The 20,684-nt window shown below is 36.1% G+C and overlaps 1 protein-coding gene across 1 annotated transcript; it reads right to left on the bottom strand.

Moving 5' to 3' along the window:
• Positions 1 to 17,585: 17,585 nt before the first annotated feature.
• Positions 17,586 to 19,817, bottom strand: LOC131688043 (probable cytochrome P450 305a1). Its single transcript, XM_058972170.1, has 3 exons — positions 19,708 to 19,817; positions 18,791 to 19,040; positions 17,586 to 18,729 (listed from the first exon to the last, which is right to left on the bottom strand). Exons 1-3 carry the CDS (start codon positions 19,799 to 19,801, stop codon positions 17,586 to 17,588), a joined length of 1,488 nt encoding a protein of 495 aa, XP_058828153.1. The 5' UTR covers positions 19,802 to 19,817.
• Positions 19,818 to 20,684: the final 867 nt, after the last annotated feature.

Below are 20,684 nucleotides of genomic sequence, written 5' to 3' on the forward strand. Positions count from 1 at the left end.
AAATTTTCTTGGAAGTGATTATATCGAAATGATGTCTTCAAGAAATTTGTAGCTCTTACCTTTGCGAATAACTTTACTGAAGACTTCAAATATCTATTTTGAATACTTTAAAAGTTATGGCTTGTTTTTTTTTGGATTACTCTTTGTCGCCTATTTATTGTTCAATATAGTAATAATCCATTGAAATAAGCCAAACAGTATTTCGATAAAACGAATTTTGTATTTCATTTTTGTATCTACTACCGCTAGAAATAATCACCGAACACTTCCAAGTTGTCTGGAAGGAACTTGATAACTTATCAGTGCAAAAATGTTCATTTGTGCGAACCTTCTGACTGCAATTTTTCTAACTTATGACCATCGGATCGATCTGAAACCTTTCGGAAAATGAAAAGCGAAATAAATAACTCCAAGCAACGGCGAAGCCAAGAGAAGGTTTTGGGGTTTAACACCATACAGCCCCCCACCACCACACCAAAAAAAAATTGGATTGGAGTTGAAAATTTATTGATGCAAACTGATTTAATTCAATATTACAATAACATTATCTGATCCGTAGATTGATAACCTGTTGTTGTTAACATCATTAGGACTTTTGATAAATTGTCGGAATGGGGTCCTGATATGTAACTGATCTATTGGTCTTGATTTCACAGTTGTCTAATAGCCTCTATATCAAATTCCTGCCTGAAAACATTCCAATAGAAAATTCCAGAGTTCTGTAATCAATCATAATACTCAGATTTATTTTCAAATTTTCAGCATTTTTCCTACACAATATTACGAAAGCTTATTAAACAATTTTTCCTAATAAGTTTGTGAAAATTATAAACTATTTGAAATTTTTTAATAGTTTTATTTTTTATTTAACCGTGATTTTTTAATAAATAGTGACCATCGCTTCACAACGCAGTCTATTTTTCATGGCTTGCGGTGAGCACGATCTCTCGAATTGCTAAACTGAAAATTATGGAATAGAAATTAATTTTTAGTATTCTTTACAGACCAGCTGGTGCCCTAAGACGATTTCGCTAGATTTTTAGAGCATTGTGCACTAGACTGCCCAGAAAAATGATGAATTTTTGAAAACTCAATCGGCCCACCCCTGAGTCGATTCCTAGTCCCACCAGGAGTACTTGTACCAAATTTGAAGCAAATCGGACAAGTCTAACTACCGGACCAACGTGCCTGAAATTTATATTGGATTTTTCAACAATTTACATGGAGAAAACTCACTAGCTCGTATTTTCGCCGCTAGGTGGCACTGTATACATCGTATTATCACTGTAAGTGAAAATAAGAAAGATATTTTAATTATCTACAACTTTGTCGAAGACTGCAAGTATATCCGGCTATGTTAAAAGAAGTTATTAAACTTTTAACGAAGTGATGTCTGAGTCAGTTTTGCATGGGGCCTAGCAGTGCATGGTTATGTATCAGTACTCGAGTCCCGCGAACTATATATTTTTGTGAAATAATAATTAGATTTAACCGAATAGTATGTTTACAAGAATTATAGTAAATAATACGAGTTATGTTTTGGTTAGAACATTTTAGTTCCACCTGTGACCGCATAGAGAGCGCCACTACTAACTTTTCATAGAAGAGAGATAGAGTATCAAGATGTTCAGAAGAAATACTGCAAAATGCCTGTTCTATAACTTTGTAGAAGACTCCAAATTTCTATCTCTCTCCGTTGAAAAGTTAGTGTTAGCGCCCGCTATGCGGTAACAGGTGGAACTAAAATTTTCTAATCAAAGCATGACTCGTATTATTTACTATAATTCTTCTGAACATACCATTGAGCTAAACCTAACGATTATTTCACAAAAATGTTTAGTTCGTGTGAATCGAAGACTGATACACAACCATGCACCCATGCAAAACTGACTCAGACATCACTTCGTTAAAAGTTTAATAACTTCTTTTAACAAAGTCGGATTTACTTGCAGTCTTCGACTAAGTTGTAGACAATTCAATTATCCTTCTTATTTTCACTTACAGTGATAATACGATGCATACAGTGCCACCTAGCGGCGAAAATGCGTGCTGGTGGGTTTTCTCCATGTAAATTGTTGAAAATTCCCATACAAACTTCAGGCCCGTTGGTCCGGTAGTTAGACTTGTCCGATTTGCTTCAAATTTGGTGCAAGTACTCCTGGTGGGACTAGGAATCGACGCAGAGGTGGGCCCATAGGGGTCATTTTTTTCCTGTCACCCTACTGTGCACCCAGTGCATTAACGCAAGTGACGGAAGGTTATCGAAAAGTTTCGTGAAAATGAAAGTTCCAGTAATGATGATGATTTTCCCAAACGGTTCGTTTTCGTGAGGTTTTTATTTGTTCTTTGGCATTAGGATTAGCGATAATAATTCAAATCAAGAATACTACTGGGAAGTCACGTTTAGAAAAAGTGGATGTCGAAGTAAAATTTGAAACTATGCACGCATGTACTTCAGAGATAGCGTGATATCAGGAGCTGCGATTTCATTTCAACGCTTTTTTGTGAAAAGGGCGATACTTACAAATGTAAACATAGGGCTTTTTTCTTACATGCGAATGAGGGTTTTGAAACGCACAAATTAACCTAAAAATTTTGATTCTACGATATTGCTTTCTTAAACTACAGCAAAAAATACAACGGGCGAAACTGTATTTTTGTTTGTTTATTTAAAGTTTCGCCCTCCACGCTCCATGCAAACAAACAGGGCGATACTTTTTTGCTAGCAGTTTAGAGGCAAAACTGTTATTTTCGTATTTTTTAGGATTATCAAACTGATACCAGCTGTAAATAGTAACAATGATCTCTATTGAAAAAAACCCGGACGAAATCGGTGGTGTAAAACGGAAGTTATTGTAAAAAAAACGTAAGAGCGATACTTCAATGCTGATAGATTGGACCGAAAAAGTAAACAATCGCCAAAGGGGCGATACTATCATTTTGTCAATTTCAATAGCAAAAACAAATTTTAATTTAATAATTTCAAATACTTTATGAAGTTTTGGGTTTTGATCACAGAATCATGCAATCTAGGATGTAAAAAAACACAGTAGTTCTTAAATAGGAAATAAAACCAAGTCTGGAAATATTCACTGTTGATTTTCTTTGAATGGTATCACTGCTAGTATCACCCTTTTCAAGAAAAAGCGTTGATTTCTTAGTTCTCAGTCGCGTTGGAAATTTGAGTAAAGTATAAACTTCAAATCGATTCAAAAAAAAAATTCGATTTTTTTGGCTCAGTACAATATATAATCCCTTTAGGAAAATTCAGTTTTCCCACCACAATATAGATATTTTATTAACAGAGCATTAACAATAATTCGTTGGTATGTCTATTTTATGGGCCATTTTTTTGCTTTCCCATTGATTTGGTTTGAGATTTCTAGCACTGATGTTGTCCTATGCTGATTTGAGCGATTCTCTGAGTCCTGCCACTATCCCATGTAGTATGTGTTATCAAAAACATCGCGAAGCATCAAGTTCTAAATGCTCTCAAACGATATAATATCCGAAGAGTGATAAGAGTTATAAGAAATGTCTCATCACACTGTTAGGTGGATTAAACACGTTTTTATAATAGCGCAAACGTTGCGTTGCGTTGTGATGATGATTTTGGCGGATTGCAAACTGACTTCATCATGTTTGACTGCTGATTATCTAATAAGAGTTGCTTAGGAAATGGTAAGTAGGAATTCATACCAATCCGACCCATATTAAAACCTCAACAGCATGATAGCCATCATTGCCGTCCGCCCCCATCTCCATCGTTCACGGAGAAGGATAAAGGATAAGGTAGACAGGAAGTGTTGATGCTCCACCTACTTAACGGAAGGACGACGATTCATCAGACTCTCCCATAGGTGTCGCGGAGTTGGTAGTTTGGAAGGATATCAGGTCTAGGATTCGCTCCAAGCAAGCGATGCGACCTGTAAAGCATATATTATTAGGTAGTTGTTTAGTTAGTCTTCGAGTGCACGATCACTCGAAAAAGAGATCTTGTTTAGTTTTTGGTTCTCTGGGCAGCGGGCTATCGAGAGTATACTATGTTCCCTAAACAAAAGCAATTTGAACTCCACACGGCCGTCCGTGGGAGTATTGCCTAGAAAAGCTAATCTTATCGGCGTAATGGGCCGGATCACTATTTATGGCAACAGTATTTGGACAGAATTCGCTACTTCTTCGCTACTTCTTCTATATTTATTGGCTTGAAAACTACCGAGTGATAACACATTATACAGGCAAAAATAGCGCGAGATGTTATAAATCAAGGAAAGTATTTCTTATTTTCCATATCGGATAGTTTGTGGAATACAAGTATACGAGCGATAATAACGAACACTGAAGGGAAATATAAAGGATTGTTAACCTGATGCACGGGATTGTTAGCAATAACAGAGCTTGAAATTAGGTTAAAAAAAAAGACGCGGCGAATTTTCAATACGTATTGACCTGTGATCATAGATACTAGTCAGATTATTCGTATTGGGGCTTATTTCCGATCAACTGTTCATTTTTACGGCAATGTTTTCTCGACTAGGTCTGTTCGCACCCTCTCATTCTACTACTATCGGCAGAAGGCTGATAGTACCCAGTCGTCGCCGGTCTAAGGACCAAATGTCATCAATAGACTTAGACTCGCGTGGAGGCATGAGATAGGAAACATGTGAGAATTTTGTTATCCCACCGTTTGACGACCCATTTTTTAAATAGCGCAAACGGTCGAGAAAGGAGAAACGTGCCTCACTATCGTCCCCGCGCTATGGGAGAAAGAGGGAGTCCTTTTTTGGCCGAAAAAAGACATGTTTTGAATCCATAATGCCAGTATGGACCACCTTCAATTTGCTGGATCGAAACTTCTTTAGGAATCTTGAGTAAAATTCTGGAATCCCGCGGAAGAACATTCGAAAGAATTCAGAACTTCAGAATTTTGAGATCTTTCAACGCATTTTATTTTATGTTGTTGGTGATAGCCCACGTGCGAAGATCGCTAAGCAACCGCAAGTTCTCGAAAATGTCATCGTCTGGTTCACCCGGATTGTACTCGAACGTTGTTTCTTTTGTCTGGCCATTAGATTCAACAGAATAAATAGAGGGAACATTTATGTTAACTGCAGTTGGGTTAGAGAGATTGAGGTTCAATTGAAACGCATTGGATATTTCCACACAATTATCACTAAATGGTTCAACTGTGATTCTGATTGGAATATTTTTAGAAAATTTCGCTTCACATTTCGCTTAAAATGACCACTCGCTTTTATTTTCTTCCACTTCTCCATTTTGACAGATGTAATGACAAAGCTTTATAATAGTTTTTTGGATGGTTATTTAAACAACATTTTTTATCTTTACAGTTACTTTGCTTTGTATACAATCAGTATGTCGTGAGATTGTTTGAATAAAGAATTCTTAGCACTCTGTCGCACAACCAACATAAAACTATGTTTTCTTGTTTTAATATAGCATCATCCGATATCATTTCAAGTTTACATAGAGCAACGTTAAAACATTTATTGCGAGTAAATGGAAATTTAAAATGCCAGGTTTTTAGATTGTTGTAATATTACTGTGATATGTTTCAAGCGTTCGCATAAAACGTAAGCCGTTAATACGTAAACGTATTAACAACTTAAAATGTATGCTACTTCTTTTCGGCAATGTCGTATTTCTAATCCAAAAAAGAACAATTGTTTTGAAAACCTAATAATTGCATAACCTAAGACGATTTAAAGCTACACTTTAGTGAAATCTCAACAGAAAACAAAATTACGTGTTAGTCCAACGAGCTTTCTGTCCCGTTGTTGTTGTGAATCATTAAAATTTTGAACATTTTTCAAAGCGTTATGATTGCGATTACAGGGGGAAATGTTGGTTGAATGATATTTATTAAATTCTTCCAATTAATGTTCTATAGCTAAACTATGATCAGATTTCTTTAGTAGACGCGTTTTACCCCATGTTTTCATAAATAATAATATGCTCGAATCTTAACCAAGCAGGTATCTTAGAGAGGGGTTTTCACAATAATGGAGCTTTTCACTTGTGTAGCCGCGATATTCGCAAACAAAATAAATAAAATGCACATTGCGTCATTTAGCCGCACATAAAATAAGCCGAGCTTAATGTGGATACAATTAATCTGTTTTATGGAAAATGTGTTTATAGTATGATGATACGTTAAACTTTTTCTCCGTTTGCTCCGAGGACCGATTAATTAATTTCAATTAATGAAAAAACAAAATTGATGACTAGTAGCTTCGATATAACTTTGATAAAACTTGAATACAGCTAAACAGTATGAAAAATGTTACTTGGGAACAATTTCTGTGGAAATTTTTCTGCGTGAATGCTTGCACGGATACGAAAAACTACCAAAAGTTGAGCTCTTTTGACTCAATCTCGGGGTATCGTGGAATAAGGTAAAATCAGGTAAACCGTGTTGAAGGTAGTTTCCCTTTAAACACGGCAAAAACCACAACTCATTGACAGGTTTTATATACTCAACCTTGAGTTAAACATGCCTAAATTTAAGTTGAATCTACTTAATTTTGAGTATACCTCAAACAACTCAAAAGTACCTTATTCCATGGAAGGCCTCGACTGAGTCGAATCTCTCTCTTTGTTTTTAACAACACTAATAAGTGAGAAAGCGACACAAGATTCAAAACTACCTAAATTTAAATTAATAGAACTTATTCTGCGGGTTGTTTTATTTTGAAGTAGAATACTTCTAACGTTTCAATATAGGGGTCCCGTTTCAAAATTTTCTGCAGGAATTTCACCCGATTTTTTAAACGCCTTCGTACTGAATGGAAAAATAAGATTATTACGCTATCCGATTGGAAATATGTACAACAATTTTGTATCCAATTCGGTAGTATGTTCAATTACTAAAAATAGCAGAAATAATGAATTTTATGAAAGTAGTAATTATCTGTTCCATGATTGGTCGGTACAATTCGCTCAAAAAGCAAGCGTTGCTGGGGCTGCCTCTTTTTCATCGAATGAACTGCGATGGGTATAAAAAGTTAACACAAGAAAAATTCGTTAGCTGACGTTGTAAGCGTAGCAGCTGCTGCGTTTCATGTCACCTGACATTCTTTGATGGTAGGTAATAGATACCATGAATGCCGCCTGGCGCTGATAGCATTTCATTCTAATAATGAAATGACGTGCCAGTTTCAAGCATACACGGAAGATACAATGATGACACAACACAGAAAAAGAAGAAAGCTCTTTTCTTCAGAGCTGAATAAATGGTTTGGCGATGGGGTGGGGTGGTTTAGTGCGAGAACCGCGCTCTCTTGTTCTTTAAATTATATGTGGCGTCAGGTGCGTGTACAGATAAATTCACCACGGCGCGCGTTCTAGAGTGCACCGTGGTGAATTTATCTGTGTGTTTCCTCTGGCAAGCCGAAGTGCGTATTGCTTGTTTCGTTGTGTAAAGGAGATGATGTTGGCTTATTGGATGTTGATATTATGATTTTTTGTTGATGATTTGATACTAGTTACTTCGGAAAGTTTATTTACGAGTTTATAGAGCATTTTTGGACTACCAGGGGAAACTCAAAAGACTCGGTCCTCGGAGCAAATGGAGAAAAAGTTTAACGTATGCTAACATCATGCTATAAACACAATTTCCATGAAACAGATTAATTGTATCCACATTAAGCTCGGCTTATTTTATGTGCGGCTAAATGACGCAATGTGCATTTTATTTATTTTGTTTGCGAATATCGCGGCTACACAAGTGAAAAGCTCCATTATTGTGAAAACCCCTCTCTAAGATACCTGCTTGGTTAAGATTCGAGCATATTATTATTTATGAAAACATGGGGTAAAACGCGCCTACTAAGGAAATATGATCATAGTTTAGCTATAGAACATTAATTGGGAGAATTTAATAAATATCATTCAACCAACATTTCCCCCTGTAATCGCAATCATAACGCTTTGAAAAATGTTCAAAATGTTAATAATTCACAACAACAACGGGACAAAAAGCTCGTTGGACTAACACGTAATTTTGTTTTTTGTCGAGATTTCACAAAGGTGTAGCTTTAAATCGTCTTAGGTTATGCAATTATTAGGTTTTCAAAACAATTGTTCTTTTTTAGATTAGAAATACGACATTGCCGAAAAGAAGTAGCATACATATGAAGTTGTTAATACGAATGCTGCAATTTTTATTAATTTCTGAAAGGTTTTATTAAAATAAGTTATTTCGGTACTTCTAAAGGAAATAGCGAAATAACGGTACAAGTATACACGATTCTCTACTGTTGCCAAATGAATTGTTTCACTCTCATTAAATGCTGTTTTCTGGGTTACCATATGAGGATAAATATGTTGGAATATTTTAGGTATCGATGTACGTGTACCGATATTTCGGTATTTCCATTAGAAATAAAGAAATAGCTGGTTTTAATATAACCTATCAGAAGATAGTCAAAATTGTAGCATTCGCAGCCTAAAGTGTATTCTACTTCACTCCGGTTATGTCTCTGACATTACCCACCCATCTTTTTTCCGTGTGGCAAGTAGTGCGAATTCAACAGTAAATCATTTTACATACTTTTTTACCGTATAAGTACCAAAATTGTGCGTTAGCGGAGAGAGGGTAACGATGCAACAGCCAGAGTTAATTTGCAATGAAAAACCTGTTTTAATCCACCTAGTGGTGCAATTGTACATTTCTCAATTGTCCAAACTACGGCAAAGTGACATAACAAAGGTAACATTCTTAATTACTATTCGGGGCTTGTTCACAAATAATAATACAATCTCGAAATTGAGTTTCGACAATATTTCAGTCTAAGACAAGACGTGACAATCGGCTTCTTTTTTATCCTTCGACATTTTTCTTTCCGCACATATTTACATTGTCGACATCTTTCGAACAGTGTTGCTATTTTTATTAATGAAAATGGATTCAAATGGGGTTAAATAGGGGCACAATAGGTATAGAGCATTATCTTTGCTATGTTATTGCAGAGGTCGCTCATGTTGCGTGAATTAGATACACGGTAGAGAACATCGTTGACGACTGTCATTTTGGCTGTTACCGTGAATCAACTGTATTAATTACGGCGTCGTTTATGTTTTCGCGTGTTGTTCTGCGAAAATGCATTGTCTTTCGTCCTCAGTACAGTACATTCAATCAATGTAAAAAAGTCCAATGAGTTTTTTCTTACGACATCAACATGAAACATACGCTTGGGGGCACGATAGGTCAATTGTTTGGGGCACTATAGGACACTACTATAATGTAAATTTGCATTATTTTGACAGGGAAATTGTGCGCAATTTCGCGCAAAAACTCCAAAACAAGGTGAAAAGGACATAAGGAACGCAATAACTCCTGTACAAGACTGCGGGAGTATTCACCCAGCAAACAATTTTGTAGTTATACCGACATTTCAACCGAGTTATATATGTAAATATACAGTTAAACTAAATCGTATATAATGCGCAAATATGCTACATACGGACAAAAGTGGAGGCAAAATATAAAAATAAAAAAGATAAAATTGGGTTTTAATATACGATGTAAACTTAAATAAATGCGACTATGGTCGGTACTTAGTCTGATTCCACGTAGCAAGAAACAGACACCTTTTATACTCTCCTACGACTCGAAAAAGTACTATATTCGATTATATTAGGCTTTCGGAAAATATTAATATAAAATAATTCACATCCTAAACGTTTCTAGCATTTTTTTTCACATCCTAAACGTTTCTAGCATTTCTAGGGTTTCTACACGCAGAGAAATGGATTGCAGAAACAACAATATTCTGGTTAGAACTCAACAATAAATATTATTATCTCAAGGCTAATCACGTTAATTAGTTGTTTCGATCGATAATATTGTTATTTCTACAATCTGTGTTGGTTTTTTGCATTTTTTGATTTCAAGCTCAATAATATTGTTAATTGGTTAAATTAACAATATTATTGTTGAATTTATTGCACAGTGTATTATTGATTCAGTGACGAAACACAATAAATTCAATATTGCATTCTTGTTAAAAGAACAATAATTTTATAGAATTGATTATATATGGTTATTGATTGTTATTTTTCTTTTGTTAACAAAAGTAAAACAAATTAATAGATTTAGCAACTATTCATTTATTTTTTCACGCATAATTCATTGAAAATTCCTAACCGATTTGCGAATGGATTGACCTGGATAAGAAATTGAGAGAATTCCGAAGCATATATCGGATAGATTTAACCTGGGTTACAGTACTAAACAGTAATCGTGCCACTTCAAATTTCTTAGTAAATTTTACCTGTGACTGATTAGTAAACAATCCATGCAGTCGACGATAAAATGCTTTACAGCTCTCTTGCGAGGAACGTGGACCTTGGTACCGTTGGAGTAGAGCTATTTTCTTGCCGGATGAACTCAATCAATACACTGCTGTGCCACGGCCTAGTGGAGCCTGCGGATGCTGTGTGTAATCAAAATCCGCCACAGGAGGAAAACCATTTATTAATATGACTTGTTTAAAGTTGTTTTGACGTAGGACTACGTCTTTGTTTTCGATATAGGGGTGCAAGTTGAAAATTCTACAAAAATGGTATGTAACGGAAAGTGGTCCAATTTTAAACGCATATAATTCAGCCATCTCACGATAAATTTTCAAATTTTTTGCACAAATCGCCCCGAAATACTTCTAAGAATAGATTCCAATAGATAAACCCAAAGATTTTTGATATCATAGCATTAAAAAATTAAATAATATACAGCCTTGTCAAAATATCGCGCATTAACACACAGAAGATAGCGCTTCCCAAGCCCTGTACGACAGATTGGTGTACCTAGCGCGCTACCTTTCTATGAATGACGTCATCATCGACTATTTAAAGAACGGACTTGGCCAGCCACGCTCAGTTCCCTGTTGAACGGCTGGCGAAGCAGATCACTGCGCTGTGTTTTTTACAGCCAGTGTAGCTGAGTTAGAAGTCCGTTACACTGGCTGTGGAGGGACGCTACCCTGTGTCGTTCAACAGGCGACCACTGCTTCCTAAATGCCACTGTAATGTTGCCAGTAAATTTTTGGTTTAACTAGCACATGTATTTGCTATTTGCGCTTGAAATTAAGTAATGTAGTGATAGTAGTAAGCTTCTTATTTTGGATTAAACGCAAGGACAGTTTTTAAAACAGGATTTGATTAGTTAGTTTAGCTCATTTAAGCAATTTTATCAATTCTGTAATTTAAAAAGAATTTTACGGAACTTGGTGAATTTGGCCCCACTTGCAACTGGTATAATCAACCTGCACAAAGTGTTGCATAACGCAGGGCTGTTTTTTGGAACAAAATGTGTTACCATCAGCCCTTCGCTATGCAAAATCACGATATTATGACAGATGGGCTAAGCGCGGCCGTTCCTTTCAATCGGGAAAGGCCGCGTGGAATTTTGGTGAAATGCGTTAATAGTGTCGTGGTGGTACTAGTTGTCTCTTTCGCTCAACCCATCATCATCAACGTTGACTCATTTTGCATTGTGCGCTTGGGTTCAATGTTTGGGGCGAATGTGTTAGTAGGTAGGGGAACTGGCGGTAAAATGAACACGTTAAGCAAAGTCATTATTTTCTAACTAATAAGTGAATGAGATATTACAATCACCTTATAGTTCTTGTTAGACATGTTTTGTACATATCTGGTAAAAATACTTCGTCATAAACACATTTTTTCAAACATGATTCTTGATTTCTAAACATGTCCAAAAATGAGACATGTTTATAGCGAGTGGGTAAAATGAACATGTGGCGGTGGTAAAATGAACAGCTTCTGGTGACCTGCAAAATGTTCTGTATGTATGCAATGCGCAGCGTTGGAAAGCATTTTCCGATCATTGCTAATATTCCAACAAATCATGAGCTTTGCATACACACAGGGCATTTTGCAGGCAAAAAAATTGTCACGGAAGAATTGAATTTTCATGACGTAATATTAACCATTTTACAATCCTGTGGCATCGAAACACATCTACAAACTTGGGGTTATCCATGGGTGTTTGAACTTTTAGGATCTGTTTGAGAGCAACTAGAAAGCTTGGTCTATACATGAGATGTGATTATATTGTCTAAAATTTGATTTTACTTCACCGGTCCGGGTGTTTTTTCCCACACACTAAGTACTAAGAAAATAAATATTTTACATTAAGTAGTATAGTCCTACGTCTGCAGTTCGTGCAACCCCATAGGGCTGCCCCTTGTAGTTTTTAAGTAATCTACATTTTTATACTCACGAATAAAGAATCCAATTGTGTCCACTCTCAACCCAAATGAAAGGCGGGCTATCACCAATTCATCGTCTTTAAGTTATTTAACGTTTAGCTCAGATTTCTTCTTTGGCGAAATCATTTTGAGATTTTTCAATTTGCCAAAATGGCGGATTCTCATGCGTACGATTTACATAAAAAATATGATACACGTTCATTCGTTACTATGCTAAATCAAAGTAAGGTAGAATATTGTTGAAATAAAAATAATATGTTTAGTTCAACAAGAAAGCAATGTTAATACAACAATATTATTTTTAATTCAACAACAGGTTTGTCTATTGAAATCAAATATTTTATTTTAATTCAATAATAGGTAGTCGATTGAATTCAAAAATATTTTTATTGATTTGATCGTTCAAAAATTCGCTACGTATAGGGTTCACTCGGTCTCGAACCCTGAAGCATCAGATTACGTGCCTGCAACATACCCAATACACCATTTGATAGGTGTGGTTAGCTCGGGCCAAACTCATTGACTCTTGGGAAAATGCTTTTATTATACCACTTTGATATACGACTTTGTATATGCGAACGTGAAATAAGTAACTCGCCTATTATAACATACTCTTAATGATATCCGAAATGTGTTGTAATCAACTCATATATTGTAACATCCTTGCTCGTATGAAAAAGTACATATATGTCCATATGTACATATAATAATCTAATTAATTTGTATAAATTCTTCGAGGGCTCTATTATAGAAAAGAAGCTATACATCTTCGCCAAAAACATCGACGATAATGCCACGTTATATATTAAATAAATTGAAATTTTTAAAATAATTTATAAACTTTTGCTTCGCTCCTACGAAACATAGGGTGATGAGTCCATTTTTGATATGTTTCTGTTATCACCCTACCCATTTGAAGCCGTTGGTTAAAGCAGTGTCTGCCATCTTTGTTCAACGCATTGAGTCAAGTGGTAGCGCAACAATTAGGGCACTCGATTCGAGTTTTCGTTGCGCTCAAACAAGAGAATTTCACTTTTTTTACGCATTTGTGTTATTATATTGGTTCTTAACATCGAAGCAAATCTGTTGATGTCAATTTTTACGCATTTCATTGATTGTAGGCCGAGAAATTAATGAATTAGTGAGGGACCCTGCTTAGTATGGTGAAAATAGGCACTTTACCCTATATACAAGTTGGCAGAAACCCCATTGATATTTTTTAAATGAGTATTTTTCGTCGACAGATATAAATTGTTTGCAAAATTTATCAAATCATAGAAATAACCAAAAGAGTGTCTGAATCAATCATATTAACTTTTCAAAATTTACTTTAGGATAAACTTTAGTTTCAACATATTTCGAGTTCTGTGAATACTATCCATACTTTTTATTTTATTTTTTGGTTCTGTTAACATGAGTACCTGCGCCAGTCTTTAAATTAACTAAAGCTGTTTATAAACAATATATAGAAAAACTCATAATTTAACTACTACCTAAAAATCTTGTCCATATTTTCACAGTTCTATAAGTTCCTATTTATGGTACGATGCAACCATGTTGGTATGGGAATGAATTAAAGGCAATATGAACATATAACTGAGACTCCTTTTTTTCAAAGTATCCATTTATTTATTTATTTTTAAAAACATAACAGATCTGATATTTTATTTTGGGGATTGAATTGAAGTTGGTACCAAGTCAGCATTTCATTCGGAATTAACCTCACCACTCTTTGCTTTACGATTCTTGGCGTGCAAAACTTGGATTAATTTGGCTATTACCGACACGCATTTGTGTAGTCGTAATTGTTGCTTATTACTGCACAAATAACGAGCCTTTTTATACATTGTATGACCAAGTTTGCACGCGTTTATACGAAAATCGTAAACGAGTAATCTTAACGTATTAGTTAAGATAAATTTTGTATAATGCGTATACATACGGTGCACCATCCCAAGCAACCAAAAGTTTGTATAAGGAAGCTGCATAAGCTTCTCGTTTTAAGTAATTTTGCAATACGTTTTATGTTCTAATAGCGACTTAAGCAGCTTTTTTAAAGCTTAAGTAGCTTGAAAGTTCGCTAAGAACTTTAAGTGAACTTTAAAGTGTGCTTTTTAAGTATTATCCGAACTTCTGGTTGGTTGGGATTATACGATTCCGATAAAAATTGCATGTTTATGCGATGCTTTATGCTGATTTTCTAGGTGTGTACATTGTTTTATTTAACCTCGAATATAGTATCCTATCGTACCCTTAGATTTTAAAAACGTCGAAAAAAAGTACCTTCGCCTTATTGGACTTAGCTTGAAAAATATTTAGCCATGCATAAAATCATTATTGCCAATACGTTGCCACCTACTGATTTTGACAAACAAGCACTCGTTAGAAAGGTTATACAACCTTTCTAACGAGTGCTTGCTTGTCAAAATCAGTTCAAAAATGCCATCGCACGAGCACGTCAAAAAACTGACCTGTTTGACACCACTCTACTCTAATGACAATATTTTCCTATAAATATAGCCAAACATCATTTCGCTATCCCTACAGTAACATTGCCTACGGTGCAAAAAGTCAGAATCAACCAATCAAGAGTATACCCTGCCAAAAAAATGCGGACGAACATGGTCAGGCGATTTCAAAAGTTTGACTCAACTCGTCTGTGCTAATTGCCCCTAGGAACAAATGCAATTTGCGAATGCGATTTAAAGGCAATTTCAATACTTAGACAAATTTTCTGGCGGCTGAAATGGACTTGGTTGTGTTCTGCATTTTTCAAACATGGCGGTTCATATTTGTCTTAACCTTAAAATTGTTTTTTGAACAATTGGTGTGTTCCCACTTGTATTTTGTTTATCTAGTGCACTTAATTTAGCCAACGAATGTAGAAAATTGTGGAATTGTGTGTAAGTATAGTAGAACAAGATCTCTGACCTAAAGTCTTAACGTCAGATTGTGATAAGTTTTGGTGTGCAATACCAAATTCACCTTTGATTCTTCCTATAAGTTGGTGGTGATTACCTAGTATACTGGTAAGTATATGTGAGTGGATAATGAATCCGAAATTAAGTATTATTTTTAATTTTCATATTAGGCAGGTGCGATCAAATGGCGCGTTCCGTGGGCGATATGGGGGCGATTTAAGGGCGGGTTGGGTGGCAAAACAATGACGGCGGCAAATCGCCCAATTGTTGCATTTGAAATAGCCCACTAATTGCCAGCAATTTGCTGGCAAATTGAAGGGTAATTAGCGCATCCGAGTTGGCAAAGAGCCCCCCGCTAGCCAGCAACTGGCCCTCGGTAGTTACTATATCAGATCTTCGAATTGGTTTTTCTATTCGTACATGTAAGGTTCTTACCCACGACGACAATGAAATTTTAAAGCAAAGATTCTATCTTAATTGGTTCAGGAAATGAATTTCGTATATCTCTTATAGGTTAATTCACCTATAAGAGATATACGAAATATCACTGAAAAATATATTCCTGTAGATGCGCAATCATAAAGGTAAAAACTTCTCCGAACAAACCATACCCAAAAAGTTAACGGCTTAGACGCTATTAATTTTGAGCACGAAAACGACGTTTTAAATCACTGCAAAATGTTTTTTTTTGCCAAAAACACGCGATTAATTATTTACACAAAAACTGTCAAGTTTAGATCAATAATGTCTTCTGAAAGTGTTATCAGTATTTCAAGACCTTTCTTCTGGTTTAGTACATTGAGTGATTAATCTCCCTAAAAGTTAGATATTTTTCTCATTTTTTTTAAATGTATAGATAATGAGATCATATGTTCTGCAATGTTGTAGAGCTACTTTTTACTGTATCGATTTTGTTGGCTATTTTCGGCAAATTTGAAACTAAGAGAAGCGAAAGCAATGAAATTGAAAGACGGATAGGTATTCTAGAGCGAATCAGTTATAAACTTAGAACGGAAAACTAGAACTATGCAGGCTCATATGGGCATGAGCGAAAGGAAATGTGAAGAATTCTTTGCCTTCTGCAGAGTTGGGATTGGGCATTGCACCCAAGTCTACCGCATGGTCTATGGTAGAACATAACTAACTCATCATCATGTTTTACCGCCGACGCCGGCAAAAAATTCTTCACAAATCCTCGCCTAGAACGACCATGCAATCATTCTTCTTCCTTTCTGCTGGCATCAAGCCGTGACGTATGCATTCAATCGACACCAAGCTATCGGTGTCGCACCGATCCTATTGTGATTGAACTACTTATTGATTTTTTCGTTCCGCACACACGGATGGCTGATAGCAATTAATGACACAGCTCAGCTAGCAGAAATCGAATTTTTATATACTTTTTTACCAACTAGTTTATATGTTACTATGTTTTAATTGCCGCAAGGTTCTACTGTATCGATTTTGTTGGCTATTTTCGAAGGGATTGCCCTTTCCAATTTCTTTCCTGCACACGCATACGCAAAAAGAGAATCCAGCGAGGAACAGATGACAATTCCACTTAATGAAAAATGCATACTAAGCAGCTGTAAGCACGTCCTCAACCGTCCATAACAGCACCGGAGACAACAGTAGACAAATGAAATAAATTGGATTTTGTAGTTCATTTGTTGTACTAATATTTATAACTATAGCTGGTTGCCCGTCTTTGCCCGTTCAAAAGTTTTTGCTATTGAAAATAGCACTATTTTTTCAAAAATTGCTAAATAACTTCGAAGATAGAAGAGCTAGAATAAAAATATCTCACTTTTAGGGAGATTAATCACTCAATGTACTAAACCAGGTCTTGAAATACTGATAACACTTTCAGAAGACATTATTGATCTAAACTTGATCGTTTTTGTGTAAATAATTATTCGCGTGCTTTTGGCAAAAAAAACCATTGTGCAGTTTTTTCTTCCTGAAATAAGAGCTGCCAGTTTTCCGGCTTTTGTGTCCGCTTAACTCTGAATATAGTAACTCTAATCAGGAGTTGGAACATTCTGACGAACAATTGGACCACCCCGCCTATTGTCATTTCTTGTCTTACATTTTAGTTGACAATTCGTCAGATTGGACTGAGTCTCAAAATCTTTAAAAAATGAGAAAATAATAATCAATTTCTTTAGCTACATTCAACTTTCAACAGATTTGAAATATGTTACAATTAAAAAGAATTATGCCAAAAAAACCACTTTAGGAAATAGTGATTCAAACTTTAAAATCTTTAATCTCGAAATCCATACAATGTCACTTAGTTCGGTCTGACTTGATACCGATTAATTAGTTTTCTACGTTTCATAAATCATTAGTTTAATGATAAACATAGAAAGAGTGAGCATTCCCCTAACTATTTTAAATATCTGATCCGAAGTCACATTACTCTTCGTCTGAATATTGCTTTGTACGGTTTCGGTAGATATATTATACCCGGAATCAGTTGCATTGAAGGAAGCCGCTCTCCTTCGGGACATGTTATTTCGTATCGCAACAGAAGACCTGAAAAATATTCAAACAGACAAGCTCTCGCCAGTCCATCTCCCAGACATTTTCGTTTGCCTAAACTAAACGGAATCAGTCGCTCCGTGTTCACCAGCTGCCCATCCTCATTGAGGAACCGTTCCGGGCGAAACGTTTTTGGATCAGTCCAGTACTCTTCATCCATGTGAACACTTTTCAAATCGATCAGAACTGTGGTGTCCCGAGGAATGTTGTACCCGTCGAGTTCACAGTCCTGCATGGCTCGTCGAGGACCACTTATCGCAGCGGTGTGAAAGAAACGTTGAACTTCAAATATGACCGCTTCCACGTACGGAAAGTTGGTGCGATTTGTCCAGCAAATCGGTCCCTTGAATGCATCGAGTTCAGCATGAACTTTGGTTTGAATAGCCGGATAAATTATCATCATCATTAGAGCTAAGTCAATAGTAATACTCGTCGTTTGGGCTCCGGCTATGAATAGGTCTAATATGGTCATGACCATCTGTGTTTCGGTGAAAGTGGTCTTCGGATCATTACTTCGGTTTTTTATTTCTCTGATGTATGCGTAGATTAAATCATCACTCGAACATAGCTGATTGTAACTGGTTAAGTGCGCCTTGATTGTTTCAGCGAAAAAGCTAATCAGTTTATGGTTAACCTTGACGAGTAGGCTATATCCACTCCAAACCGGTGCTATGAAACGCAACCACGGAATATGGTTTAGGAGACCTCCTGACATGTCGAATAGTTTGGATCGTTTCTTCAGAATATCAATTAACTCTTTCAACATATTGTCATCTCGTTCGATTCGTTTACCAGTTGCTAAAGTCCAAAGAACATTCAATACACTTATCGGGAAAAGCTGGCCGGATGTCACAGGACCTTCTAAATCATCGATGATTTGAATTACTTCTTCCAGTTCACGTTTAATCAATTCGTTCATTGAGTTGCGACCATATCCTACTTCTTTGAGAGTTCGCACGATAAAGCATCGATGTTCTTCCCAGTATGCACCATCAGTGAAGGTGACTCCCATTCTGCAAAAAATATAAGTTTGAAGATCTAACGCTACAATGAACTAACTATAACAGATACAACCTCTTACCTGACGTTCTCATGCGCGTGAAAAAGTTATCAGGCCGTCCGCAGAGATTATCATTTGTTAGCGCCTCCTTTACCAAGGAATAACCGAGTACGGCAACTACTTTCTCTCTTCCTAACCTCATGCCCACCAGCTTGGTATGATGCTTCTTGGATAGATACTCAAAAACACCATGCTGTCCACCAAATTTTCGTCCCAGCTTCTGGACCAAAAACACGTTTCCGACCAACGGTACCCAGGGTGGACCTTTTAAAGAGACTAAAGTCAGTAATTAACGCCGTATTGGTTGATAGCTATTGTAGAGTCTAAGCAAATTCTGATAATTGCACCAGTTATTGCTGCATCCAACTTTTGAATTTTTTTACGATTATTATTAGTATTTTGGAGCTTCGGTTGTAAGATAAATCACATAAAGGCCAGTCAATCGAGCACGGCATACATTTTTGATAATTGTTTACCGCAGTGGTATAGCCAGAAGGGGGTTTAGGGGCTAAGACCCTCTCCAAACCAAAATTAATTGAATTGAAAAAAAATATTGGTGATGACCAGTTTAATTTAAAAAAAATATCCTCAAAAAATGGGGCGTAGCTATTAATGTTTGGACAGAGTGAATAACAAATACAGTAAAGACCCGTTTTTATCTGCTCCATGGTGTATTTTAGGCTGACAAAATGGGGACATTGACTAAATCGGGGTATATATATTTTATAATAAAATGAAGCTGTTAAATTAATTATTTAACATATCCAGTTTTGTAATTCTTCGAAAGACAAACTCGCAACATCACATTACAGTACTAAAGTGACTCTACGAGATATAGAGAGTGCGGCCTCTCACTCGAAATTATCTTATTGATTTAAATCAATACAGGTCTACATAGTGGTAAATCTTTCAGTCCTGGCAAACTACTCACCAGGAGGAAATCCCGATGGACGAACTGTATCCTTCCACAGAAAATAAGTTAGTAGAGCACCTGCTGCCAAAAACACAAACCACAGCTGAAACATGTTGTTCCGATGTACTACTATCCGTATCTGCGAACTAAAGTCAACTAACTGGAGTGCTCGGAATATTAGAGCAGGTTTTTATGCGCGGCTGTAGGGTGGTGATTTGCCCTTATTACTCGTTCAAAGAACATCTTGGCTAAAATTTCGTAACCGGCTCTGGTGATAATACCATGCTTATACACAGAAAATAATTGTGCTCCATCTGCACTTTTCGACGTCAAATGTACTAGATTAGCTTGAGCTTTGTAAGGCCAACCTACACAGAGAATAACGCACACAATTTACATAATAGCTTATAATTATAAGCTTGGGTAGTTTTCGAACATTAAAATTATACTTCAATTTGTTACCCTACAAAGTGATCCTTTGCCTTTACATATTGCGTTTTATATCGTTTATATTTCAGTAGCTTCGGTTGAGAATTAAGCGCTTACACGCGTTTATCTTTTCTGTGCTAATCGGACAAAAAAACTTACCATAATTGTACAACACGACAATTTTATTTTGGTTCAGTCAGTTTTCCCAGTAGTTTTGTTCTAGAGAGCAAAGTGGAAAGCATTACCAGAAAGGAATATGGTCCAAACAGTGATGTTTCCATTACACTAAAATCATTAAATCGTTTGGAGTTTCTATGTGCTACTCTAACTCTAACTCTACAGACTGTTAGGATGTATACAAAGCTGTTTTTACTGGTTTTGTAAGTTTTCTAATAAAATGTAGAACGAATTTAAAGGGCGTGGGGGGGGGAGGTTGATACACTAGTTTGTATAAACTATATGAACCGACAGTTAAACGATGTTCATGATTTTGGGAACTTCGTCAGGATTTTCGTAATTTCTATTCACGTTTTCGTGATATTTCTATTCACGATGCTCATTTCGTT

Source organism: Topomyia yanbarensis, chromosome 3 (genome assembly GCF_030247195.1).
Source record: "Topomyia yanbarensis strain Yona2022 chromosome 3, ASM3024719v1, whole genome shotgun sequence".
In the NCBI taxonomy this organism is placed as follows: domain Eukaryota; kingdom Metazoa; phylum Arthropoda; class Insecta; order Diptera; family Culicidae; genus Topomyia; species Topomyia yanbarensis.

What these genes read in the sequence shown, in the direction of transcription:
- LOC131688043 (XM_058972170.1), bottom strand. Translation starts at nt 19,801, where the DNA reads ATGTTTCAGCTGTGGTTTGTGTTTTTGGCAGCAGGTGCTCTACTAACT. An exon ending in TCCATCGGGATTTCCTCCTG is followed by an intron (nt 19,041 to 19,707) that starts GTGAGTAGTTTG and finishes TCTCTTTAAAAG; the next exon opens with GTCCACCCTGGGTACCGTTG. An exon ending in ATGAGAACGTCAGGTAAGAG is followed by an intron (nt 18,730 to 18,790) that starts GTTGTATCTGTT and finishes TATTTTTTGCAG; the next exon opens with AATGGGAGTCACCTTCACTG.